At 53.8% G+C, this 27,505-nt stretch overlaps 1 protein-coding gene and 1 pseudogene across 1 annotated transcript; both read left to right on the top strand.

The window, feature by feature from the left end:
* The first annotated feature begins 1,821 nt into the window (after positions 1-1,821).
* Positions 1,822-20,743, top strand: LOC132085737 (serine/threonine-protein kinase PAK 1-like; annotated as a pseudogene).
* Positions 20,744-21,778: 1,035 nt separating this feature from the next.
* LOC132085736 (serine/threonine-protein kinase pim-1-like) lies at positions 21,779-27,260 on the top strand. Its single transcript, XM_059491162.1, is given in 8 exon segments — positions 21,779-21,789; positions 24,522-24,537; positions 24,719-24,805; positions 25,022-25,216; positions 25,218-25,392; positions 25,619-25,878; positions 26,451-26,612; positions 27,147-27,260. Coding segments are annotated over 8 exon segments (1,020 nt in total).
* Positions 27,261-27,505: the final 245 nt, after the last annotated feature.

The raw sequence follows: 27,505 nt of genomic DNA, 5'->3' as shown, positions 1-27,505 counted from the left end.
GGCTATCTCTTCCTGGATGATGGTGCCGGGATACCCAGCCCTGTGGCCCTGGGCCTGGCTAAGCTGTTCCTGCCACTCTTTGACAACGTAAGGCTCTGTGCCCCCAGACACGGCCACTGGCTGCTGCCCGGACACTTGGTGCCCTGTGGAGATGCAGGTCTGCGCCAATGTGGGCCAGAATCATCTGATGCTGAGCTCTTGCTGCCTTCCTGTTCTACAGGGTGATAGCCAGGTGCAGCAGCTCTCCATGATTCTCTTTCACACCTTGATGTCTGCTGTAGAAGAAGAAGGAAAAAAGCCCCTGATGACCCAAGTGTGTCAGAGCCTGCTCCCACTCTTCTTCCACTGCCACAATGAGAATCTGCGTGTGGCACTGGTGAGGACTCATGCGCTGCTGATGTCCCCATGGCAGGGGGCTCGGCTGCCTCCTGCCCTGTGCCTGCCAGACTGCAGCCTCCTCAAGGCCTTGGCACAGGGACGCAGGTCCTGTGCCCTGGGCTGTGGGGCCATCTCTGCATCTCTGCTGCTCTCCAGGCTTCTCGGGGAACGCTTCTTTGTGCGGTCAAGTTCCTGAAAAGGAAAGATCTTGAAAAAACAGTGAAGAAAGAGAAACTCTTGAAGTTTGCTGAGCTCCTGGTAAGGACGGCCTGCAAGCCCCAGCCTCAGCCTGGGGAAGGCCCCTCAGTGTGCAGGGCTGGCAGCTGTGCCCCCGCCCACTGCTGCAGCCAGAGGCCGCGCGGGCTCTTGTCCACGCTCCCGTGGGCCCGAACTGGGTGCCCATGGAGCCCCGGCCCGGCGGGGCTGTGGGGCGGCACCGCGGCTCCCCCGGCAGCAGCCAGCCCTCTTCCCCTCCCCTCAGGAGCCCTTGGGCAATGGCTGCTGGCCGCGCCTCAGGGCTGTGCGGGGAGGGGGGCCGGGGCTGGGCGCAGGCAGCTGAATCCGCGCCAACCCTTCCCTCCTGCTGCTCTCTCCAGCTGGCAGAGGACAGGAGCCGAGCGACCGAACACCTGCGCCAGGCCCTGCGCTACGTGGAGAACCCACAGGAGCCCCTGCGAGAGGCGGCCATCAGGTTCATGGGTGAGCCACGAGCCCGGGCTGCCCTTCCCCTCCCCGGCCCACCGCAGCTCGGCCCCAGCCCCGGCTGCAGTCCTGGCAACGCCAGCCGGGCCCGGCGCCGTGGAGCCCCGCCTGGCCTGGGCATTGCTGCTGCCGCCCTCTGGCAGCCGGGCCCTGGGGTGGCAGCGTGCGGCAAGGGCCGGGCTGAGCCCTGCCGGGCCAGCAGCCTGTGTAGCCACAGTGCCGGCAGCGCCGCTGGCAGGGAGCTGTGCCGCTGGGGCCGTGACAGGCTCTGTGTTCACAGGCATGGCCGGGCGGCGCCTGAGGGGGCAGCAGCAAGACCTGCAGCTGATCTGCACTGGTGAGTGAGGGCAGTGGGCTGACAGCGGGGGCTACCGGGGGAGAGCTGCAAGCCCTGCCCCAGCTGCGGAGGGCTCTGCTCCCGTGGGCAGAGCACACGGAGCTTTCAGGGCCACGTGGGCCATTGGTGGCCAGTAGCTTCGGGCTGATCCCCTTCCTCCCTGCTCCCTCCTGGCCATGGCAAGAGCCGGCTGCAATGGCCCTTGCAGGGGGCTCTCCTGGGCTCCCCGCAGGTCTGGCTCTGACCGTGCCTCTGTTCCTCTCTCTTACAGCCCTGGAACGCCTGACGAAGGACAGGAGCAGTGCCGTGTCACAGCTGGCACTTGAAACACTGCATGTCCTCCTGGCAATACAGCATGGGCGATATTCCACCATCCAGAGGCTGCACGATCAGCTGCGCAGGGCATGGAGGGCTCGGCCTCGCCTGTCGGGGCTCGGCTGCCTGCTCTGCTGGATGACTTGAGGAGGAGACCTGATCTGGGAGGCTATCTTTGCTGGGGCAACCTGAGCCAGGGGTAATTTTCCTTTTCTTTAAGATTTTTCTTTTCTTCTTTTCCAGTTTTTATCTATATTGTAAATAAATAAATTCTAGGGTATATTATAATTGTATATATTATTATATATTATAGATTACTGTAGATAAATCAATTCTAGAATGTGTTATGATGCACAGACCGCCAGGAGCTTTTCTTTGCTGCCCAGGCTCTGCAGGGCAAGAGGCCGGAAAGGGTGAAAAGGGTGCTTGTGCTCAGCAGCACAGCAGGCTGAGGGGTGGTGAGGCCCTGACGGGGGAGAAGGTTGCTCGTGCTAAGCTAGCTGCCTACGCGTGCAGTGGGCAAGGGAAAATGGCCAGAAGCCCCTTGGCCTGTGGTGGCTCTGCTGAAGCCTTTGTGCTGCCCACAGAGCGGCTGGGCAGGGGCCAGAGCTGCAGGGATCCCTGTGAGAGCAGTGCCTGGAGATGGCCACAAGCCCTGTGCCAGGCAGGAAGCGCCATCTGTGTCCTCCTGCCCGTGTGCTGCTGGCTGCCTTGCTGAGGGCTCCCAGGTGCCTCTGGATGGGGCTGCTCTGGAGCTGCTGTGGGGCTGCGGCGCTGCTGCCGGGCAGCTTGGCTGGGCTGGGGCAGAGCCTGCGGGGCTGGGGCGCTGGCAAGCCCTGAGCAATGGGCTGTCAGAGGCCATAAGCAGCCCTTGTTTGCTTTGGGATCACCATGATTTTGGGGGACAGTGCAGGGGGGAAGAGAGAAAGTGTGGGCTTCCCTCACCCATGGCTGGGTTTTTCCCTACCATGTAGGAGTTGGGCCTTCCTCAAGGCCCTGACAGAGATAAGAGTTTTTACCGTTTTTCTTGTTTTCCCTTTTTGTCTCTAATCTCTTTTTCAATAATGTGTTGTCTGTTTTTCCAGAGGAAGCATTCTAGGTGGTCCAGTGTGGATGGGGAAGTGCTTGGGAGCAGCTGTGGCGTGGATGGACCGTGCCCTTGGAGAAGGCTGAGGCCGTGGTTCGGGAGCAGCTTTTCTTCCAGCCATGGGTGGCATGAGGTGGGTCCCTGTGTGCTTGGCAGGGTGGGATCAGAGCCTTTGGGAGCTGGCAGCGAGCACAGGAGCATCCTGCTCTGGGCAGCTGCTGAGGGCTGGATGTGCCGTGGCTGGCTGCAGGCTGGGCACATGTGCTGCCCTCCTGCTCTGCTGCCAAAGGCAGCAGGGATGGGCAGCTCTGGGCACAGCTCTGAGCACAGCCAGCATGGCCTGGGCACCGCAGGCCTTGGCACAAGGGGACAGGAGCCTTCAGCTGATGGGCGGTTTCTGCTTTCTCTCCTTGCAGCCGGGCTCTGCGGGTGCTGAGGCTGCTCTGGATTCTGCCAGGGCTCTGCTGGGCTCAGCCCTGGGCCCAGCTGGGCTGGCTGTGCCCTCACATTGCTCTGACAGCTTTGCATCAGATGAGCCCGTTGCGAGCACAGTGCCTGAGCTTTCTGCTTTGGCAGGTGAGTGAGACTCTGCTGCAGGCCCAGAGATTGCAGCTGGGGACACACATCCAACTGGCAAGGACCCAAACTCTTCACAGTCCCAGCTGAATTCCTGGATCTGCACAGGGTGTTTCATCTGTCCCATTCTTCCTTCTTGATTGACTATAATTGTCAATTGCACTTTCTTCCTCCTCTAGAAGTGCCACGAGTGGGCCAAAGCTGGCCATGCTCCTGAGGCAGTGCAGTCTGGAGCTGATGGATGGAGAATTGCCCTTCTGCACTTCTAAACCAGAGCAAAAAGCTGTCAGTGGGACTTCGTGTCTCTAAGAAATCCCTGACAGTTTCAAAGGGAATGTGCAGCTCATTCCCAGGCTGAGAAAGAAAGGTAATCTTCTAAAGGATTTGGGCTTTGACAGAGTTTCCATTCCCAGTCCTGCTTGGAGCTGGAAGGGCGCAAAGCAATTTCCTCTTTCTTCGACTACAATTTCAAATACCAATGTTGGAAACAAAGCCCAAAATCTTTTAAGAGGCTGCTGAGGTCAGTAAGGTGGATCCATGCCATCAGCACATTTACACTGTAAATAACTGAGTTCTCTTTTTGAAAAGATTATTTACCTCTTAATGCAAAGAATTACTTTGCATTTATGTTTTGTTTTTTTAACTAACATTATGTTATGTTTTTTCACTAACACTTGGATTTTATTCTTATGTTTTACAATTTACCTATTTTTCCCTTTTTCCTTTTTTTTTTCTTTAAATAGAAAACATGTCGTATCAAAGGAATGTCCTTTGCTCCTGGTTCCCATGTGGAGCAGCTCCCTTCCTGCTGACTGAGCTGCTCAGGCAGAGCCCGACAGCTCCTGGCCTGCAGGACTGAGGCTTTTCCCCGTTGCTGGACACAGACTGATGGAGCAGCATTGCTGAACACAGGCACACAGAGGGACCAGCAGCAGCTGCCTTTGGCCACCTGAGGCTCCAAGGCCCAAACTCTGAGCAGACAGGGCTGGAAGACACTGGCAGGATCTGATCCCTGACTCTGGGCCAGGGCTGCATAAATGACCCCACAGCAGCAGCAGCAGCAGATGGAGCTGACTTTGAGCACAGCCCCTGCCCCTCTTGCCTCCCGTGGGCAGCGGTGTCACAGCAGCCTGAGGCACCTGGGAGCCCCCAGTGCCAGCAGGGACTTGAGATGGCAGCCCTGAGCTCCTGGAGGCTGTGCAAGGAACAGAGCTGGGCACTCCCTGTCCATGGGGAGCTTCCAGATGGAAAAGGCTGCTGTGCCCAGGCAGCTCCAAGGCACAGAAAGGAGGGTCTGGAGCACTGGATCTGTGCCAGTGCCCAGTCCTGGGCAGCAGCCAGCGAGCCCTGAGGGAACAGAGGGCACAGCAGGAGGGACAGAACCAGGCAAGGTCAGAGACTGGGGAGAGCCAGGCCTGGGAGCAGGAACAGCTGCTCCATTGCACTCTTGGAGAAATCTCTTGGCTGGTTCAAAGTGCTGAAAGGCATGAAGGGCAGAGAGGAGGCCACACCAAACAATGCTCCTTTTTGCACAGCCTCCCCTCTCCGTGTCCCAGAAGGAATTGCATGGACTGTGTTCTTCTCTCCATGTCATCTCGTTCAGCATGAGCAGCTCAGCACCAGGAACTGGAGAAGCTGAAGCCTCAGGCCACAGGAGCTGGGCAAGAGGGAACTTCTGGAGCAAAGTAATGCTGCTAAAATAGCTTCAGCTAAATGCAGTGGATAGAATCATGGAATCACAGAATCCTTGCTGTTGGAAAAGCCCTCTGAGCTCACCCAGTGCAGCCGCTCACCCAGCAGTGCCAAGCCCAGCACTAAACCACATCCCTGAAGTGCCAAGGCCTGGACACCAGCCCTGAGTGAGGCCTGGACAGCAGGCCCTGAGCCAAAGGTGGCCTCTGGATGAACCTTCCAAGCAAAGGTTATCTTTGTATCTGCTCCCTAATGAAACATGCAGGTCATTAGCACTCTGATAGATGTAGCCACTCATTAGTGAAACATGGATTGACCTTTGTGTATTTAGAAGCCAGACAAGGCCATGAAATCTGACATCTGGCCTTGTTTGGGGCTGTATGGTCAAAGTCACCTCCCTTGGTTCCTCCTTGAGCCCTGGCCAGGCTTTGGGAGGGACCCAAGAAGAGGATGAAAGCAGATGTTGCCACACTAGCAGTGCTGTCAGTTTGTTCATTCAGCACTGTCAGAGCTGGGCCCTCTCCCAGCGGGGTTGGAGCCTCACCTGGGGCTGGAGGCACCTGCAGGAATTCCCAGTGCCCAGGAGTGGCTCTGCAGCCCTTGGCTGTGACAGCTTCCCCCAGCTGCTCTGTGGATCTGGGGGATGGTAAAGCCTGAGGGTAAATGCTGCTGGATCTTTCTTAATCACTGCAGGCAATCTTTGGTGGGGATGGTTGGGTGCATTGCTGAGCTGCTCCTTTTGTGATTCTTTGCTGCTCTGAACTGCAGGAAATGACACTGATTCCTTCAGTTGGAGTCTGTGTCTTTGGTGCTGACCCTGCCCACTGGTAAAACAAAACCGGCACAGTCTGGCCAGATGACAACAAAACGTCACTTGTTCAGTGTCAATGTGAGGAATCAGTCCCATCAGAAATTCCCAACTGGGAAGCCCTTCCCTGGAGTTCCCTGGCTCTGGAGTGGGCTGAGGTCGGAGCCCCGTGGGAGCATTGGGGCAGTCGGGTAAAAGAAGCTGCACCCCTGGATGTCTTCAAATGCATCCAAACATTGCACAGGGAAAAGGAAAAGACCTTGTGGGTTTGGGCAGACAAAGGTGAATTTTTAAAGAGTCCATTGGAAACAGCACCTTCAGAAGGAACAATTATTGTTGGAATGCTCCCACATGGAGCAACAGAAGAAGGTTTTAATCTTGAGCTGATATGCATTTGTACAAGTGAAATATTGGTATCATAAAAATCTAGATATATATTTATAGTATATTGAGACATATATATATATATATAATTCATATATATATTAACATATTCACATAGATATATATATGGCTATATGTATCTATTTCTATATCACTATCACATATAAAATAATAATAATGTGAAATAGTGCTGACCATGCTAATTTGGTGCCTTTGGCTTCTCAGGGATGTAACACTAAATACCCTACAGAACAGAATTGGCCAGGACCCTAATGTCAGTGGTCAACTTTGTGAGATTGTATACAATGGAAAAAGGAGGAAGGCAGGAAATTGGCTATTTTTACAGAGTGTGCTGATACTGTGATACAGAGTGCTTTGTCTGTTCCTGTGAAAAATACAGTGATTTTGCCTGCAGGGTTTTTCATGTACCAGACTATCCACAAGCTGCAGGATTGGTTGAAAGGGTGAAGGAGTTGTTAAAAGAGCAGTTGGAAAAATGAGGAGATGGGAACCTTTGCCCATGGAGAACCCATCTCCCAGATGTGCTCCATGCCCTTAACAATGGCCCATGGGGGAAATGGAACCGCCTGGCTGTGCACAGCTGCCCCAAATTTGCAAATCCAGCCCTGGGCAGTGAGACTTGGGCTGCTTGGGAAATTGTTCTGGCTGTGATGGCCCCTGGCAGGGCCAGCCCAGAGGCTGCAGGGCTGGGCCTTCATGCATTGGAATTCATTAGGATAAATTCAAAGCCAATGAGAGCTATCAATACTGAAACAGGAATTCAGATTCCTCCAGGACACTTTGCTTTGGTAACTGCTCCCTTGGAGCTTGTCCTTGCAAAGTGTTCCTGTCATGGCAGGAGGAAATGATGCAGAATATCCAGGAGAAATTACAGTCATTCTGCTAAACAATAATGAACAAGATTGGATTATTCGACCCCATGACAGGGTAGCACAATTATTGATCTTGCAATTTTAAGAACGATTGTGAAAAAAGGAGATCCACCTCCAGTCACCACCATTTGTGGAGATAAAGGGTTTGGATCCAGCAGCCCTAATAATGGAGCCAGAGTGTGGGTCCGAAGGCCAAAAGGCCCTCCCAAGGCAGCTGAAGGAGCAGCTCCTAGGAAAGACAACTCTGGGTCCTGAAACCTGGGCAGGAACAATGGGAATGTGCCCCTAAGCCAAGGAGTCTGTGTCAGGAGAATCTGACAGGATATTGCTTTACACATCCTGTCAGACCAGATCTCCCTGTTTGCCCCAAGGGCCCCTTTGGAAAACGCTCTAATCCGCTCTAATCCACGGGGCTCCATGTGAAGGCTTCTGTGACACTGAGGGACTTGCACAGGAATTCCATCCAGGAGCCTGGGTGCCCCTCAGGGACTGGGACCCGGCCCCTTCCAGCCAGAGGGGAAAGGGCCCCCCCAGGCCTTGTTAGCCACAGACAGCATGGTAAAGCTGAACAGCAAAGGGCCTCGGGGCATTATTCTGGAATTAAAAAGGTGCTAGCTCCGTGGACAACAGAATTCTTGTTCCTAATTGGAATGAGATTGAGAAAAAAGAATGAAGAATGGTGTCACCAAAGTACTACTGATGTCTGTAAGGTGTACCTTGATAGTCAGCCAGAATCTTTGTCTACCACAATCACCTCTAGTGTTTCACCAAGGGATTGGTCATCAAAATGTAATGATGGGTTATGATGGATTGCTGAGCTTCTTTTGTAATTCTTTGCTAATGATGATGTACTTTGCTGAGCTTATCCTTTTGTCAATCTTTGCAGCTGTGCATGATATAAATGACACAATTCCTTAAGTTGGTGTCTGTGTCTTTGGTAGTGACCCTGCCCACTGGTGAAACAGGGCCCCCTCTTGCCTAAGTGTTACCTGGGAAGGCAAAAACCCTCCCTCCAAAATTCCCCCCTTCACACACTGAGCATCATGTCCTCTGGTCTGCGGTATGCCCAGGGTCAGTTGGGGTCCCCTGTCCTGGCTATGTCCCCTGCCCAGCTCCCCCGCAGCCCCAACCCCTCCCCAGCGTGGCTGGACGAGGGGCAGGACAGGCCTTGGCTGTGCTGCAGCTCAGCAAGAACAAAACCATCTCTGCGTGCTCAGCCCTGTGCTCAGCACCCGGCCCAGCAGTGTCTCAGTGCCAGGGGCTGTGCCCTCAGTCCCTGCCAGGGGTTTCCATGGCAACTGCCAGGCCAGGTGACCCAGGTGTCCCCCCCAGTGCCGGTTGCCATGGAAACAGTGCCCAGCCCTGCCCCTTTCTGTCTGGGTGACCTGGTCTTTGGCCCTGGCAGTGCCATTGGCTGCTGGTTCCTGGTGCCTGAGCAGCCAGCACGGCACAGGGCAGGTGGCCATGGCACAGCCCCAAGCAAGGGATCCCCTCTGGCTCTGGGCACTGACACCAGCCCTGAGCAAGGGGCCAGGGCAGCTTTCCATGGCCACCAACCATCACAGCGGCTCTGGGCATTGGTTGCCATGGCACCAAACCAAGGACCGGGTCCCTGTGGCTGTTGCCAGGGCACCTGGTGGCACCAACGAGTGTCACTGCAATTGTACCTGGAACAGCCCTGGCACTGTTTTGTCCTGAGGGTTGCCATGGCAGCTGAGGACAGCAGCAGCTGGTGCTCTGCAAGGGCCCTGGGGCAGACGGGAAGGACCAGCAGAGCAGGGGCTGATCCATCCCCAGTGCGCTGCACAGCCCAGGGCAGTGTCCCAGAGCGTCCTCATGGAGCTGCCAACAACATCCCCCCTCTGCAGCCCTGGCCTCTCCCCCAGCTCACACAGGTGCCCCATCCTTGCAGGCACAGACATGGCAGCACTGGCTCAGCAGCCCCTGTTTGCATTGCACAGAGCAGGGGGAGCACCCCCATGCTGTTGGGGTGGGGATATGAAGCTGAGGGAGCACAAATGCCATCAGCCCCTAGGGCCAGAAAGGGCTGGGGGACACCAGGGAAACCACTCAGCTTTGTCCTGGGGTCTGCAGTCAGCCAGAAAGTTTGTTCCCATCAGCTGGGAGTTTCCTGTCCCACTGCAGACGCTGTTGCTCAGAGCCAGGGCTGCCTGGCAGCCACCCCCGAACTGCCCTGAGCATTTTCTGGGCTTCACCTTTGCTTTCTTTCCACTTCCCTTTTATGAATTTCTTCCTATTGCCCACCCCTGTTCCCTCCCCTGCAAACAGCCCATCCCTGTTTGCCCTTTCCTCTGTGGCCCCACTCCCCATTGCAGTTCCTGACTTGGCCCATGGGAACGTCCCTTGGGCAGCAGGATCATCCTAAAAGTGCTGCAGGAATTGTCTGCAGGCTCCTGCAGTGCCTCGTGCTGCTCCCTTGCCAGAGGCACCCCAGGCCAGGGGGGCGCATCTGGGCTGCTCTGTCTGGCTCTGGGGCTCCCTGTTCTGGGCAGTGAGGACGAGCTGCAGAGGCTCTGCAGGACTGACAGGATGGGCTTTGGGGCTGGCAGGAGAAGCTGAGGGACCTGGGCTGCTGGAGCTTCTGAAGAGGAGGCCCAGGGCTCCTCCTACAACTGTTCCAAGGGTGGTTTCAGAGAATCCCAGAATCAGCAAGGGTGGAACAGGCCATGGAGATCATCAAGTCCAACCTGTGCCCTGAAACTGCCTTGTCTCCCCTGACCCTCCTCCAGGATAAACAACCCCAGCTCCCTCAGCTGCTCCTCAAAGCTCTTGTGCTCCCCCCCCAGCCTTGTTGCCCTTCTCTGGACATGCTCCAGCCCCTCCATTTTCTTCCTAAATTGGGGGCCCCAGAATTGGACACAGCACTCAAGGTGCTGCCCAAGCAGTGCTGAGCACAGGGGAAGAATCCCTGCCCTACTCCTGCTGGCCACACCATTCCTGATCCAGGCCAGGAGCCATTGGCCTTCTTACCCACCTGGGCACACTGCTGGCTCATGTCCAGCCTGCTGTCCCTCAGTCCCTGCAGGTCCCTTTCTGCCTGGCTGCTCTCCAGCCACTCTGTCCCCAGCCTGTAGCGCTGCAGGGATTGTTGTGGCCAAAGGGCAGGACCCAGCACTTGGACTTGTTAAACCTCACTTTGGGCCCTGGATCCAGCCTGCCCAGGGCCCTGTGCAGAGCCCTCCTACCCTCCAGCAGATCCACACTCACACCCAGCTTGGCGTCATCTGCAGATTTGGTGATTTTGTATTCTTTTTCACACATGTGATAATCATTTCCCCAAAATCATTAACATATTTCCCCTCCCCTTAACCCATGTGTTCTTCTGTCCTGGGGGTCTCTCTGGTGGTCCCTGGTGCTCGTGGACCCCAATGTTCCTGTGGGCCTGGCTGAGCTGGCAGGACACTGAGGGTGGTGAGCTTCCAGTTCCCCTTCTCACACAATGGGCATTGTGTGGTTTCAATAGGCCTGGGGTAGTGGAGAGCAAGCTCCAGGTGTCAGCTCAGCTGGTGTAGACAATTTATCATCTGGTAACATGAGGTGACAGAGTGGGCTGTGACATCACAGAGTGGGTTATGTGAGGTCATTGAGCAGCTATGACATCGTAGGCCATCTCTGTGACATCAAAGATCCAGCTGTGAAATCAAAGGGCATACTATGACATCACAGACTCTGGTGTGACATCAGAGACCACATGTGTAACATTAGAGATTGGGCTGTGACATCACAGAGCAGGCTGTGACATCACAGAGGGGGCTGTGTGACATCCCAGCAGGGCTGTGTGAGGTCACTGCGTTGGTCACTCTGCCCCAGCTCCCCCTCAAAGTTTCTCCCAACAAGTCCAGTGCTATTCATGCCCAGCAGGGTCCCTGTCCCCCAGGATCCTCCCGGCTCACCTGGAGCCACAGCCTCCACCAAAGGATGTTCCACAGGATCCACCACCCCCAGAGCCTGACAGGGGACAAGGGGCCAGGGCTGTGTGACCAGGACATCAAGGACGGGGATTATCCAGGTCACTGTGGCCTGGGCTGGGTTCCCCAGGGCAGGAAAGATGTCTGGCAGCTGGAGCAGGGTCTGGGAAGGGCCTCCAAGGTGGGGCTGGAGCCCTTGGGCTGTGAGCAGAGGCTGAGGGATCTGGGCTGGTCCAGCCCGGAGCAGGGAAGGCTGAGGGGCTCCTCATCCCAGCCTGGCAGTGCCAGCAAGGAGGGGATGGAGAACACAGAGCCAGGCTCTTCACCAGGGGCTGGGGGGAGACAAAAGCCAATGGGTGGGAGGGGAAAGAGGGGAGATCAGCCAGGGCACGAGGAGATGAAATGAGTCAGGCTGCTTTTAGCACCAGGGGTCTGAGGAAATGTATAAACATCCAGCCCTCAGCAGCTGAGAGAGCTGGACATACTGAAACATGAGTGTATTTGAAAATTTAGTCCCAGGTACAATCTGGCTTGTCAAAGGAATTTATGGACCAAGAATCAAAAAGCAATGGAAAAATAGAGTTCTGACAAATTTCTCAGTTCTTGCCACTTTAATTACTACTTAGAATAGCTCACACTGTGTTCTTGGACAGAATCCACTTGAAGTAATATATTCCTCTACGCCATTAGAAATGAGTGACAATGTGCCCCATCCCCAGAGCAGTGGTATGGGAAGGAGGGAACATAACTCTTAAGCTAACCCTTTAAACTTTAATACAGTGGCTGATCATTTTGTAATTTACCTCTAATAATTGAACAGCAAGGAGTTCATTCATGTGGAATAATGAACAAGGATGAGTAGTTTTATAGTATTTTTTTCCTCCTCTCAGAAACCTCCAGTACATTCTCTCCCTTCCTCCTCATCTCTGAACTGCACATATATAGGGAAGAATTTTATTTTGTAACTGATGGGAGCTGTGTTTCAAGATGTGACTTTTGACTATGATATCTCTGAATCAAACTTGAGATTCCCAAGGATGCTTGATTTTAACTCTGAGGGATGCATCCACAGCAGGGATCTACCCTGGAGCTGTTGGTCCTAGAAGTACATAGTACCTTGAAGTGGTGTTTCAGATGCTATTTTGTAATTTAATGGATCACATTACTTTCTTTTCAAGAAAAATTAAGTTTCTTGTGGGCTCAGTCAACAAGATGGAGCCATTTTAAGAATAACCCAGACATGACAGTACTGCACATGTATGTGGAAAACTCATTTTCCTAAATGATTCGTTTCCCTGTCCAGTCTTACAGGAAAATTAGACAGCTGAAATCCTGCAAGGTAACATTTACTCTGAAGTATAAATTTAATAAAGTTACATATAAAGCATAAATTGAATATTGCCAGGGCATCTTTATAATGCTATTCTACATACTTTCTAATGCTGGGAGAAGTTCCTCTGGTCTGTTTTCAGTCCTACAATTATGAAGTATGCTATAAAGCAGAGCACAACTGACTATTTCCATCTCATGCAAGAAAAGTTACACAAAGTAGCAGAAACAGGTGCATTTTAGCTGCATTTCAAAAAGAGTTGATCTGTGAGTTGATCAAAAAGCTGTAAGGAAACTTTGCTCACAAAGCAGAGGTAAAATTGTAGAATTTTGAGAAAATCCATTTGGGCAATCCCTGGTTTTGAAAGTGTTGGGTTTAAAAGTCAGCCTGCAATACTGTGACTCAGAATGGGCAATCAAATCCTGGGATGTCTTCAACTCACCGCTACTTGTGAAAAATCTCCTCAAAATAAAAAACAGCTGACATGTCCTGGGATGCAAAGGCAAACCTATTTCCTACTCACATGTGCTCTTCAGATCTTCCTCATGGCAGAAGTTCAATCCAATCCTATAAATCCAAAGTCTGATGGGCCCATACTAAAGCTCCTCAAAGACATGGTCCTGTCGAACATCAGACGACATGTCTGTGCTGAGTCACCACAAAAGAAAGCTAAGCAAGGCTCATTATTCCACGGGTGAACAGAGTTGATTTGCAGAGGAGTTGCATGCCCTTTATTCCCCCTCCCACCCAGGATTTTGTTGCGCTTTCAAGATGCCTTCTGGGTTGGCCTCAAGATTTTGACAGAGAAGGGAATGACTGCATCTCATTTGTACTGGGATGTGGCTATCCAAATTTCTGCAGGGAATCTTACAGGGAGCATGGAGCTTGGGCAAACATCTGTCCCACTGCAGCTTTGGACTCTTCCAAAGGGGGCTCCTTTGGGCTTGACATCTGCAGGCCATTGCAGAACAGCGGGCTGCAGGCCGCTGCCAGAGCTCTGACACAACAAAAGTGTGGCAGCCCAAGAATCAGCCTACGTCTCTTTGGGATGTTCTGGGATTTTCAGTTGCCAGAAAAATAGCAGGAGGACCAGAGGAGCTTTGTGTCAAGACCTAAGCCAGCGTGTCCCTGACAAAAAGGGAGGACAGCCTCCAAAGCGAGTAAGAACAAAGACCAGCATGCACCCGTATGCTCAAGAAGTGATTGCAGCCTAAAATACTCCTGGAAATTTATTATCTTTGCTTCTTTTTTCCCCTAAATGACATTGAAGAAGTGAGACTTTTCAGAACCAGCTATGATGCCACCAAGAAGAAGCAGACTTGCTTTCAGGCAAAGCTTTTGGGACCAAAAGGCATGTTTGCTTGGATTCCTTGGATGTCGTTTGGCTTGGCACATTTTCTGAGTTCCCCTGGGATGCCTTGAGCACTGCCTTATGGACTGGGAGGGCATCTTCTGCTGCTTTATGAGTGAGGAGAACTTGCCAGGCTTTTCTTTGGCATCAGCTGTACAGAAGGTTGGCTTGCTGGGCACAAGAAAGCCACAGAGCAGCTGCTATTGTGAGGCCAAGGCAGTGGTGCCACGTCACAGTTCTGGTAGCACAGCGTTGTCCCGGTGCGCGCAAGGCCTGCTTGTCCAGAGCGGCTCTTCCACTCTCTCCCTGCAGGAGGATCCTTGTGCTCAAGGATTTCTCAGCAGGCGGCCTGCAACCCGAGAGGAGTCTGGTCTTTCCCTTGGGTGGCATTCAGTGTGCATACCCGCACAGCACTGCCAAAATGATTGGGCAGGTCTGTGCCGTGGTTTGCACGGTCTTTTCTGTTGTCTATTCTGGATACTACCTGACCCAGCTGACTCGTAAGTAAAGGTTTCTCCTGGGGCTGGCATCACCCGGCTTTTTCTTCACTCTGCTCTTTATACCACACTAGTGACCCAGTGTATCTGGGAATAAAATGGCCATGAAGATGCCACCGCTTTGGTCAATGTCCTGCCAGCAGCATCAGCTAAAAAGGGGGCATCTGTATACTGGGTGGCGGGTGCAGAGTATTTGCCGTGCAACCTGCAGCGGTTGCCTTCCGTCCCCGAGACAGTGTACGGCAGAGGAGTCTGTCATTTCCTCCGCTTGCTGCCTCAACCAAGACAAGCTGCAAATTGCAGACTCTGCAGGGAGATCCTCAGAAGTACTTCTAGCAACTCAGTGGTTCTCTCCAGGAGTGAAGGAACGCACCCTTCACTCCAAATTCTGCCCCTTAGAGGCCTTGGCTGGGTGACTTGATCCTTTGACGTTGTGCCCAGACTGTGATTCCCTTGGCCATGCAGCACAAAATCCAATGCAGGGAGGGTTTGCTGCTGAGCCCAGCAGCTGTTCCTGGGCTGATTCAGCAGGGAGCTGCCACAAGGAAGGGGCCCTTTGTGGAAGCTTTGCTGGGCTACCATCTTCAGCCCAGGGATGGGAATTAGGGCATGCCATTTAAAAGAATATCTATCTAAAATGCAGGAAAGCAAAGAGGAAAATGCTGCTTGAGCTGTTGGGCACAACAGAACCTCAGAGTGTTGAAGAGCAATGGGTATTTCTGATTCTCTCTTGACAAAAGAGGCCCAAATGTAGACAGAGCCTACTATAGCGCCCTTGTTGTTCCCTTGCTTGCTGTGGGAAAGAGCTGTTGCTCTGGGAGGCATGTTTCCCCTGTGGGAAAGGGAAATGCTCTCTGTGGGAAATGCTCCCACTGCCTTGTGCTGTGGGAGTGGCCAGCACAGGCACTTTTGTAAGGGCCTTTTGCCTTGCTTGCTGCAGGTCACCTGACACACATATGGAGGCAAGCCTATCCTTTGGTGAGTGGCAAAGGAAGCTGTGACGTTGCTGGTGTGTGAGAATTGTGTGGCAATTCTGCCAGCTTGGCCTGATGCAGTCGAGTGTGGAGTGCCAGCGTGGGAGGCTGAAACAAAGACCAACTGCCCAGTGACATCAGCAGCAGCAAAGGGAGCACTGGCTGTTTGCTGATTTTCCAGGGAAGAGCCTTTCAAGAGATGAAAGGCAAATGGGACAGCTCCAAGGCATCCTGCTGCTTCTAGGCAGCAGGGAAGCTCAAATGCACAGCAAGATGGAGTAGCACCTCATTCAGCCAACTTCCTCGAGTTTTCAGGACTCAGAGTCCCACTTGTGTCAAAGTGTATGATTTCCCCTTCTTCTGGGTCCTTTCCCAGCTCAATAGAAAGCAGCTCCTAAGGGACTGGCTTTTGCCCATCTCTCTCACTTCTGTCTGTCTGCAGGGCTCAACAGCAGGGTCAGCAGCTCCTCTGGCTGCCTCTGTCATTGAGGAAGAGGCTGAAGAGGAGCAAAGGAACATCAAGCCTCCAGCTGCTGTCCCTCCACAGCCTGAAAGTGCAGAGCCAGTAAGTGGCACCTGAGCTCGGCACTACCTTTGGTGCAGGGCCAGGCTTCCAGTTTTGGAGCAGCCCTTGTTGCTGGTGGCTGAAGATGCTGGCGGCTGTGTGCCTGTCATGACGTAGTGCTGCTTCAGGCAAGCCAGGGAGCCCTGCCCAAGGGGTTCTTGAGTTTGACATTTAAGCTGGGATGCTGAGAGGGCCTGATAATGTCTCTTGGCATCAGACAGGAGGCAGCATTCAATGATTCTCAGTGTAGGAGTGAGCCCCTTGTGCCCACTGTCAGTGCAGGCTGCCTGTGGTCAGCAGATGGAGCGGCCCAAAGACGCAGTTGACAGCCTTGCAGGGGACCTGGGAGACACTGGCTCCTGGAAGGGACCTGCTCTCTCCATGGACTAATTAACTTCAGGCTGTGCTTCACTTCCAGCCGCTCAGAGCAGAGTTTGGAGAGGAGAATCCTTGGCAGACCTACGTTGTAAAGGGCGGGTGGGTCTGGGCAGGGCTGGAAGGCATCTCCGAAGGGCAGCTCCCTAAAGGCTGCCATAGAGAGGGGAAATCCGTGAAACAGATCAGAGAAGGACATGCTGTGGGCTTCTGAGCAGATCTTTGCATGCCAGCTCTGGGCTGATTTCATTGGCCAGAGAAAGACAGGAGGAGGAAAGCAATGAGGCTCTGGGGCCCTGCTCTGATCTCTTTCTGGATCTTGGCAGCCCCAGGGCTACCTTGTTGCCAGTGTATTGCAGAAAAGCTGCAAACATGGAGCATAGAGGTGGCCATGAGGGTCTGAATCCAAGCAGCCTTTGGGCTTTTCCCAAAGTTGCCTTTGAGAAGAGGACATGGGAAACGCCCAGGCTGGAGAGGCCTGGCAGTGGCTGACAGCCCCTTGCCAAGGCCTTGCTTTGGCCGTGCGCTGCGCGGGGCATGTGTGCCAGCCACCCTTCTGACGGGCAATCCTTCCTTGTCCCAGCTCAACACAGGCTCTGCAATTCAACCTGGTGCCGCTGGAGCAGTGTGGCCTGCAGCAGCCCGCTCGCCCCCCGCTGCTGGCACTGCCTGCAGCAGTGCAGCCCAGCAGCCCGAGATGAGGCAGGAGCAGGGCCTGAAGGCACTGAGTAAGTCAGGTGCATTTCTTGTCTGCCAGAGCAGTGTGTTGGGTGTGTGTCTGCATGTAGGCTGTGCCAGAAGCTGCCCCTCGGTCTCAGAGGCACTCAGGCCTCTCTGCAGAACCTGTGCTTTGAGGCAATGCGGCAGCACTCAGGGATTTCCTGCTGTCGGTGAGGGCGGCTGGGCCTGGCTTGGCTCTGCCTGGGCTGCCTTCTGTGCCAAAGACAAAAGCAGAGATTGTTTCTGCTTGAGCAAAAGGCTGGCACCTAGCAAGTGACTAGGCCCCAGGGAGCTCTCTGGCCCCAGCTGTTTTCAGGCTTCCATTCTTACTCCTCCTCCAGCTCACACACTTTGTGCCCCTGGCAGTGGACCTGCCAGTGATGGTGGCTGTGACTGCAGAGGCTGCAAAGGCCCTTGGTTACCTCTTAGGGCCCACTTTATAAGGGCTCCTCATTTTGGCTTATGGCATGGGATGCAGCACTTGAAAGAAATCAAGGCCTTCTTGGAAAGGCCACCTGATGAAAGGTGGAGAAGATGGCCCTCCCACTTGCTGGTCACAGCAGCTGGAAGGCAAGGGACCACAAAGGGCCCAGAGCTGTCGGCAGCAGGGCTGCCTTTGGGAGGCTCTGGGCAGCGGCATCTCTGGGTGCGAGTGAGAGCCCTGCACTGCTTTTGTCTTTCAGGGAGCATTGTGAGTCTGGGCCAGCCAACGAGCAAATACACGGCATTTGAAGAACTGGGCCGAGGGTAAGCGTGGCGTCAGCTCCTTTTACAAAAGTGTGGGCCAGGTCTTTGGCTGGTGCAATATCAAATGTGAAGTCAGGCAAGCTCCAATCATGGTCAGGCTCTGGCTTGACCTCCTGTCGCCAGCCTGGACTGCTCGGTCAGAACAATCTGAAGGCCTGACCAAACACAAGTTGATGCTGGTATTGTCTTGCTTGCAGCAATGAGGAGCAGGAGCTGGGAAATGCCCTGGCCCTGCAGCTTTCTGGCCTGAAAGAGCACCTTGCCATTCAAGAAATGTCAGATTCTCAAGGACAGTCTTCTGACTCTTATTGTTCTCACTTTTTTGACACACATATGCATGCACACCTGCACAAGGAGGAGCGTTCCCCTTAGGTTTGGAAATGACCTGGCTGGGCGTGCGCCTTGGAGATTTCCAGTGGCCCTTGGTCTTCATACTGCACCTTAGTGTTCCCTTGGACAGGCTGCCCCGCACGGCAGAGGGCTCGTGGGCTGACGTGCTGTTGGCCGAAGAGACGCCACAGCGAGGCATTTTCTAAGGAAGGCGTGCAGGCAGCCTGGGGAGATCTGCTGCCTAGGCTTGATTCCAGTGCCAAGGGCTAAAGGGCTCTTTCTGCTGCTTTTGTCTTTCCAGGGGGTTTGGAGCTGTTTATAAAGCCCTTGACACCAGCAGCGGACAACAGGTAAAGTGCCAACAGCCCCATGCCATGTTGCAGCTCTGGAGCCCTTTCCCTGCTGCTGTGAGCTCTGCCTGGAGGTTTGGGTGGCAGCTCCATGTGTGCAGCAGAGGCTGTTCCTCTCAAGTACAGTCTAGGCTCAGGGGGCAGAATGCATTTGGGATGGCCTTTGGTGCTTCTGCTAAGCTCTGCTGTCTAGTGACAAGACACTTTGGCCCAGCCCGCTCCCTCATTGCACCAGCACTCGCTCCATGCTCCTTGTGATCTCGAGCAAGGTGCGTCTTCTCAAGGGAATGGTGGCCAATGTCATTTCAGGTGGCAATCAAGATCATGTCACTTGAGGAGGGGATGTCCGAGGAGCTGGCTGCCAATGAAATCCTGTCAATGTGAGACAACAGGTGTCCCAATATTGTTACCTACTTAGACAGCTTGGCATATTCTCTTGTCAATGTACCTTTAGCTAGTGCAAGCCTGAAGAGACGATGCCCTTTGGTCACTGGCAGAGAAGGGAGATGGTGATGATTTCTCTGCTGGTCTCCAGAGCGTGGGAGGAGGTGGAGCTGGTATTCAATAATCTCTTGTGGCACACATAGCTTGGAGAGCAGTTGCAAAAACCTGGTTCAGGCCCTGGGGTGACTGAGGCTGTGCCCATTGCTGTCTCTCCATGCCATGGTTTCCTTCTTTCAGCTACCTGGTGGATGCGGAGCTCTGGCTGGCCATGGAGTTCATGGACAGTGGCACCTTGTTTGATGTGCTCGGGGCAGTGTACTTGGAGGAAGGACAGATAGGCGCTGTCTGTCAGGAGGTGAGGGATCCCGCTTGTGTTTCCCTAAGCCTGCCCAGGATGCTGCTTGCCAGTTGGAGGTTAAGGAGAGCCAAGATTTCTTGCTCTCAACTTTCTTTTGCTGCTGCGGCTGCTGCTGCTGTCACAACACATAGGAGAAGAAAGAGCATGGGAAGTGAACTGCCTGCCGGTGTCCCTGCACTCCTCAGGCTCTGTTCTTGCACTCTTCCATCCTGTCTGTCCTCTGGCACCGGTGCTCACTCACTTGCTTGGTTTCACTTGCTTCCTCTTCTCAGCTTTGCCTGGCAATGTTTGCCTGGAGCCTGTCTGTCTGTCCTACATTCCTTGCCACTGGAAGGCAGCATGCAGGTGGCAGAATTTCAAGCTAAGGGCAAAGAGCCATCCTCAGCTTCAAAGGATAGCATTGCAGCCAGATGGCAACGGATTCTGGAATCGCTCTAAGGTGCTGCTTCTCCTCTGCTGCCACTAGGCTCCCCCAAAAATCTTTGCCATGCCGCCTCCCAGCCAAAGGTAACGCGCTTCCTACCAAAGGCCAGTGGAACTTTTGGGAGCCCAGATGCCTTCGCTTGGAAATCGAGGAAAAAACTTCCAAGAGTGTTGAAGCAGCAAGCTCATCTTGGTGACAGAACCATGATGCTACGCCCTCGCTCACAATTGCCTGAGAAAGCCATCAATGCCGTTGAGCTCTTTCCTTTCTGGTGGGATGAAGTCAGATCCTGCACGTTCACTTTCCCTCCCGCACGTTCACTTTCCCTCCCTCCTTTTTCCCTCTCAGTGCCTACAAGGACTGCATTTCCTTCATTCCCACCAAGTCATCCACAGAGACATGAAAAGCAACAACGTCCTTGTGGGCATGGATGGATCTGTCAAGTTGGGTGGGTATCCCTGCTGGGCTGCAGCATTTCCAGCACATGCCGTGCGCTTGCATTTTGGTGAGTGCCACTTGGGCAGAAGCGCCACTTGGCCAGTGTGTGAATGGTGAGGATGTTTTGGAAGTGGCCGATGCCTTATTTGCCTGGCTCCAGGCAAATAAGCTGCTTTTTCAGCATGGCCTGGTCAGGCCTGGAGTGGGCAATGGTTTTGGTCGCTTTGCCAGTGGTAGCTGGCTTTGACAGGCTTTGTTTTTGTCCTCAGGTGGCTTTGGCCTCTGTGCTCAGCTCAGCCCTGAGCGCAGCAAGTGCAGCTCCAGCATCGGCACTCCCAGCTGGATGGCACTGGAGGTGGTGAGAGGAGAAGCATACAGCCCCAAAGTGGACATCTGGTGCCTGGGGATCATGGGGCTGGAAATAGTGGAAGGGGAAGCTCCTTATAAGGGGGAAGCCCATCTCAGGGTAAGGTGCAGCTTAGCAAGAGGGCTCTGTGTGGAGAGAGCTGATGTGGCTAGCAAAGGAGCAGGTGCAGTGTCCTCTTGCATCCTTGTGCTGTAGGTTGTTGAACTGATAGAAAGGAACAGTCCCCCAGAACTGCAGAGCCCCAGGCACCACTTGGCTCTCCTGCATGACTTCCTCCACTGCTGCCTGCAGGCAGACGAGGACAGGCGCTGGTCTGCCCAGGAACTCCTGCAGGTAAGAAAAAGCAAAGGGGCAAAAGGCCCTGTCAGCTGAGGACACCTGCATGAAGGGATGAGGAGGAGTGTGGGCCACATGGTGCACACAGCTCCCAGGACAGGAAGGCGCAGGGGGACATGCTGCCCTCCGTGCTCTTTGTGTGTCTTGCTGGTAGCCAGGGAATCCTGCTTGAGCCCATGAGGATGGGATCCTGGAAAGTAAGAGTTCCTTTCTTCGTTCTTTTTCCTCTGGGAAGCATCCCTTTGTGACCTCAGGTGATCCTGCCTCCAGCCTGGCTGCTCTGATCATCTCAGCCAAGCAAGTGCAAGAAGACTGGAGAGGAGACACCTGTGCCTGAGGAGGCCCCTATGCCCCACCAGCCGAGAGGAGGGAAAAGGGGATGTGTCATCTTTAGGCAGAGCTCCAGCCACCCCCTGAGTATTAGGAGGAGCTGTGCCATAGATAGGGAATGTGATAGTTTTCATATTTGCTCAGTTTAGGTCTTAGGTTAAGTTAGTTTAGGTGTTAGGTTAGGTTAGGTTAGGTTAGGTTAGGTTAGGTTAGGTTAGGTGTGTGTTAGGTTCAATTTAAAGCTCTGTTGTTTTTTCTTTCTCAAAAGGATGAAAGTTTAAAAAATTAGGAAATATAGGGATCAATTTTTAAGCACTATGGAACATAGGTAGCTTAGATAATAGAGGATTGTTTAGCTTAGAATAGAGTGTTGGTAATTTAGGGAAGCTCCAAGGTATCTTTTAAGTAAAAATCAAAGAATTGTCATAATAAGAATTCAGCTGTGAGTGGAAAATCTGGGCTGCAGCCCAAATGGAGCTGGCAGGTGCTCCAAGCTGTCAGCCTGAACAGGCCACCTGCAGGACAGAAGGATGAAGATGGTGAAGTAGTGAGGGGATACTTTGTTTCAGCCCGAGTGCCAATAAAAGTCTAAAATATCCAGAGTGCTGTAAGACTTCCTTCCTAGCCAGGTGGTAGCTAAGTGGACAGTCCCTTTCAGAGGCCCAAAGAACATAGTGAGGTAAGCAGCTTTGCTTACCTGAAGTGTGGAATGCCCGTGGAAATCTGCAAGACTTGCGGGTAATGAACGCCAGGTAATGAGCTCACATTCAGGACAACACTAGGAGGCAGATGTGCAGTCCTTTCTGGGCCTCTTGTCTTGAAGATGTCAGGGTGATCAGCAGGAATCACCATTTTGTTCCCACCCTCCTCTCACTATGTCACCTATGAGATGGAATGGCATTCTCATAGTGGCATCTGGCCCTTCCTCCCTGCTTCTCTTTTCCCCCCTTTTCAGCCCAGAGCCCCAGGGACCATCTGGGCCAGCCTCATCCCCCACGGGTGTGTGCAACCACCAGGGCCTCCTGCACAGCCCCATTCCCACTCTGCTGCCTCCTTGGCCTTTTCCCACATCTGGGCCAGCCTGTTGTTGCCAGCTGTTGGACACACACACACACACACACACACACAGCATACCACACCTCTCAGGGAGCAGTTTGATGGAGGAGCCTCTGCTAACCACGGCTCACCAGCCCGGCACTTTTCCCACCCAGCTGTTGCTCCATTTGGACTCCATCTGCTGGGATACCCCCTGTGAGGGACTACTCAGGGCCTGGATGCTCCTTGAATGGCACGCACAGGCCTGATTTCCACACCTCCCCATTCCTCCTACCCCTAAGGCTGCCTCAGCCTTCTAAACACAATTGTTCTTACTCCAATGGCTTCCTGTGCTTTACTTCACACTGTAAGCAGGAGTACACAGTTTTGATTGTCTTTATTCTAGAATGTCATGGTTTAGGCCTGGCACAGAGCCAGTGCCCCCATGAGAATACCCTCTCCCTGGTGTCTGCTGTGAGATGTGACCAGGAATAAGCAAAGCAGGCTCCAGCTTAGAAACAGAGAAAACTTTACTAACTAAACTACAAGAAAAGAAGAGGGGAAAAACTATAAGAAAAAAAAAATGAAAACCTTACAAAAGCGCCTTCCTCCTCCCCCCCACCAAATTTCCCAATGCAATACATTCCCCCAAATCATCAACTCTCAGTCTGGCACCACCCTTTAGAATACTCAGTCTTCAGTTCACGAAGAGGAGAGGAGTCCTTCTTGCACCATAGGCTTCCCCTGGAAACACATTGAAACCTCGTGTGCTCCCATGTCACTCAGCACTGGCCAGAAAGTCCTTTGCCATTGTGACATCTTCCTTCCATGCCCAGTGCTCTCACCACTGTGCATGGACCAGAGCTGCTTTTAGGGTTGTCTTTTAAGGATACCTTGTCTCACTCCAAAAAAGGCACAGTCTCTCCTTCGGGACATCTGTCCCCCCCATTTTTTTCACCCCCTGGGGCTGAGGGGTACTCACACTGAACCCTCCCGGTTCTGAGGCACTGCCTTCCCCTAAATGCAGTCTCTGTGTCACAGGAATAAAAATGGTTCAGTCTATGGCCACACAAGAAAAGTCCAGCCAAAAGGCCACTCCGTCATCTCTCCCCCACTCAAGAGTCTTCTGCACTTCCCTCCTGGCCCATTCCCTCTTATCTTATCTCTTATCTCTCTTCTCATTCATCTCCAGGAGGATCAGCATTTTGCAAGGTCTCAATCATGCAAGAAAAGGGTTAAAAATTTCAGTCTCTGCCTGTCCCAGAGCTCCGGAACTCCCACGCTGCCCTGACCTAGCATTCCCCCCCCCTTCTCCTCCTTGGCCAGCGCTGCTATCGAATTCAGATGCTGGCTCTCCCTCTCTCTCTTCCCTGGGTGGGGGGTGGCTGCCCGACGTCTCCTGGGGCTCTTCCACCCTTCCATCCTTGGGCTGGGCCTACCTCATGGCTGTGTGGCTTTTCCCCTCCCCCCGCCCAGCCGTCAGCTTGGACAGGGGGAGAGATCCAAAGCCTTTCCCGACGGAAGTCCAAAAGAGAGCCTCTCAGGTGCGCAGCTCTGCTTTTAACCCCTGTTTTCAGAGGTGTGTCCAAACCCCACTGGCCACATCAGGTGCCAATATCAAAATCTGAGCACCCATTGGTTTGACCACAGCATCCCAGAATTCCCATTTCCTGGTTCTGGTCAAACCAGCACATAGAATTAATAAAAAGAAGTTGGAAGTGCTGCTAGAGTTTGTCATTTCAAACTTGAAGCAACTTCAAGAAGTAGAGAAGCTTTCTGTGCAGGTTTTCAGTTAATTTGAAGTCTCCTTCCTCTTCAATCAGTTTCAGCATATCTGTTGATTCTCCTTTGCTGTCATCTTTAGCTTCATCACTTGTCTATCGATCTGTAAAAAAACCCTGTAAAAAAACCCAAAACAAATTTACTATCCTTTGTATTTTGCCTCTTCTGGAAAAGCTGAGGCTCCTGTGATCTTCTCCTGCGATCTAGACTTTGATTCCCATCTTGGCTCTGGCCAAGAGCAGAACAAATGGAATTTATTACCTGCTAGTAAGATCTGCTACCAAAGGTCACAGTTAGAGCTAAGCATGGTGCTTCTCTCCATCCATTGAATACACATCTTTGTGTCTAGGCCTGGTGATTTCCAGGAGCACCTGGAAGCTACTGCCAAGGACAAAAGTCTCGCTCTTGCTGGTTTGGACATGGATTTTTTGGTAGGATTTTGATCTGCATCTACAGTGACCTACAGGAACTGGATCTTTGACAAAAAGTGCCTTCAAGCAACATTTCTAAGCATAGTGGGCAATGAAGTCCAGATACTAATGAGTTGTGGTTTGTTTGAACTCTGTGTAACATACGGTACAATATCTTAAAACATAATTTTTTTGAGTGTTTCTTGTGTTTAAAACTTAGGCTTATTCTTGTCAACGCTTTTCTTTCCTCCCTTCAGAAATCTGCATGCCCAGGTACTAATTTCTTTCTCAGTTTGTTGACAAGTTACCTGTCAGACAAAACTTGTTTCTTGACTCAGAGATGGGGAAACTGTCACCATTAGGCCGGACGTGACATACACACGTGATCAGGGTTCAATAAGAAAAAAGTTTTTATTATTCTGCGTGTTCTCCCGCTTATACACTCTTAACAAAGCGTGATCTTAAGTCCGCCGCCGGCCTTGGCTCACAGGTGGCCATCAAGCGAGTGTCCCGGGAGTGCATCTCGCAGTGGATGCGGCTGGTGAGTGAGCGGGGCCAGCGGGGCATGCCAGGTGGGGCTGAGGTGAGGCCCGGCAGGGCGGCAGCCGGAACGCTGCGAGGGCAGCGAGTGTGGAGTGAGCAGGGGCCGAGCAGCGCCCCAGGCCGGGTCATGGCGAGCCGCGGTGGGGCCGGGCAGGGGCTGCCCGAGGCATGGCGCAGCATTGACCCCACTGACGGCATCGCACTTCCCCCGCAGAGCAAGGGCGCCCTTGTGCCCCTGGAGCTGGTGCTGCTGTGGAAGGTGTCGTGGCCTGGCTCCCGCGGCGTCATGCAGCTCCTGGACTTGTTTGAGGTGCCCGAGGGCTTCGCGCTGCTCATGGAGGGTCCACAGCTCGTTCAGGACCTCTGGTACTTCCTGCACGAGCGGCAGTTCCTGACGGAGCCCGTGGTGGGGGGGGCTGTTCTGCCAGGTGCTGGAGGCCGTGCGGCGCTGCAGCAGCCGTGGTGTCCTGCACCACCACATCAAGGCCGAGAACATCCTTGTCCACCTGGCCATGGGCAAGGCAAAGATCATCGACTTTGGGTGTGGCACGATCCTCCAGGACACGTTCTACACCCGGATGTCAGGTGAGCCCAAAACCAGGGCACAGCCGGGCAGCAGAGGTTCCCCCCTTGGCTGGCAGAGGGGGAAGAGGGAGAGAAGGAAGGGGGGAAGGAAGGAGGGGGAATCCTTCTTCAGCCAGCTGCTGCCAAGTTGCTTTTTGGCAGGGCAGGGACTGGCTGTTGTGGAACGGGAGCTGGCTGGGAGGGAGGGAGCAGCATGGGCCTGATGAGCTGCGTCCTTGTCCCATAGGAACACCGGAGTACAGCCCACCGGAGTGGATCCTCTTTGACTGCTACCATGGCCAGCCAGCCACCATCTGGTCTCTGGGTATCCTGCTCTATGAGCTGGTCTGCGGGCACCTTCCATTCCACAGAAACGAGGACATTGTCTGGGACCAGCTCTTCTTCCTGCCAGGGGTGTCTCAAGGTGGGGATGTGCCTTCAAGGCACGAGGGGAAGAACGGAGTTGGGAGGGGCAGCTGGCACATAAGTGTCCTGCCCTTGCAGCTGGTGAGGAGGTGGATCTCCTGGGCTCAGCTGGAGGAGGTGGCACCTGTGCCTCTGTGCTGGTGTCCTCGGCAAGAGAGGATCGATAGGAAGCTTTTGAGTGCAACTCTGAGCATTCCTGGTGTGGCCTGGGCACTGTGGAATGTGGGAGAGCATGGACAGGAGCCTTGTCCCGCTGAGCGGTGGTTTCTGGCTTCTCTCTGCAGAGTGCCAGCACCTCATCAGGTGGTGTTTCTGCATGGACCCCACAGACAGGCCATCACTGGAGGACCTTTTTGAATATTCTTGGCTGCAGGAGCCGTGCCTGGCACAGGAGACAGCAGAAATGCATCCCTGTGCACAGTAGGATCCAGGAGCCCAGCAAGTAGCAGCGGCACGTGTCTCGTGGCGCTGGAAGAAAATGGAGCATTTCCCTGTGACCGTGGCACAGAGGAGAGAGCACAGCCGAGGAGATGCTTCCGCTGCTCCCCACGAGCTGTGGAGGGAGCGGCTCCGTGCTGCCTGTCCCACTGGAGAATTGGTGGCAGTGCGGTGAAGGTGCCACAGACTGGGACAGGGGAAACATCCCCCTGCAGCTCAATGGCATCGTGATGTCCCCGCAAGCCGAGGCACAGCTGGCGTGTTCTTCTGGAGCACGACATGGAGCTGGGAACACCATCCTGGAGCTGGCCGCTGGCGGGACAGTGCCCATTGCCTTTGGCTGCGGCCCCTGCCTGAAGGACACGCTCTGCGCCCCAGTGGAATCAAGATGAGTCCCCAGCCAGTACAGGGGCAGGGGGGTGCTGGTGCTTCCAGGCACAGCAGGGCTCGGCCTGACCACACTCCGGAGGTTCCCCGCTTGGCGGCGCTGGGGAATATTAATTTTTCTGCTGGCCGCCGAGCTGCTTTTTGGCAGTACAGGGGACGAATGTTGTGGAAGGGGAGCCGGTTCCTGGCCTTGCTGACAGCTTCTGCCAGCCAGCCTGGCATGGGCTTAGGCGGGGGCAGCCAGCCTGACAAAAGCATCCATCCATGTGCATGGGGGGGCGGCAGGAGGGGACAGGTTCCGAAGCCATGCCTCAGCTGGTCTACTCTGCAGGCCCTCGAGGAAGGGGTGCGTTTATGAATGGGAAAAGTTGGGGATTTTCCCCACCTGTGGACAGGTTTAATTCTCGCATGGAGTAGTCAGACCCTCCTCAGATCCATGAAACAGTGACAGGCTTTGTGCTTTTTCTTGTTTCCAGGTCTTGTTTTGAATTGGCTTTCATGCAATTGTTCTTTGTTTTTCCCAGGAGGATAACACCTGGTGCCCGGACCGGACGGGGAAGAGCCTGCAGCGTCCGTGGAGCGCATCCAGTGCCAGCGCTACCCCAGGGGCCACAGTCTGCAGGGACAGCCCCTTCTAGAAGGACAAGGACCTGGTGTGGGATCGGCTCCTCTCCTGGCAGCAGCTCTCCAGAGGTGGGCACCCGGCTCCACAGCTCAGCTGGTAGAAGAGCTCTGGGCAGGCGGCAGCGGGCACACGGGCATCCCGCTCTTGCAGCTGCTGAGGAGGTTGCTGCTCTGATTAAGCAGAGGAGGTGGAACGTGGCCTGCCACGCTGCCCTTCTCTAAAAACAGAGAATGGGTCGGGAGGTTTGGGCTCTGAGCA

Source organism: Ammospiza nelsoni, chromosome 32 (genome assembly GCF_027579445.1).
Source record: "Ammospiza nelsoni isolate bAmmNel1 chromosome 32, bAmmNel1.pri, whole genome shotgun sequence".
NCBI classification, from domain to species: Eukaryota; Metazoa; Chordata; class Aves; order Passeriformes; family Passerellidae; genus Ammospiza; species Ammospiza nelsoni.
Note: the sequence above shows the minus strand (reverse complement) of the source record. Positions and strands in the feature narration are given on the sequence as shown.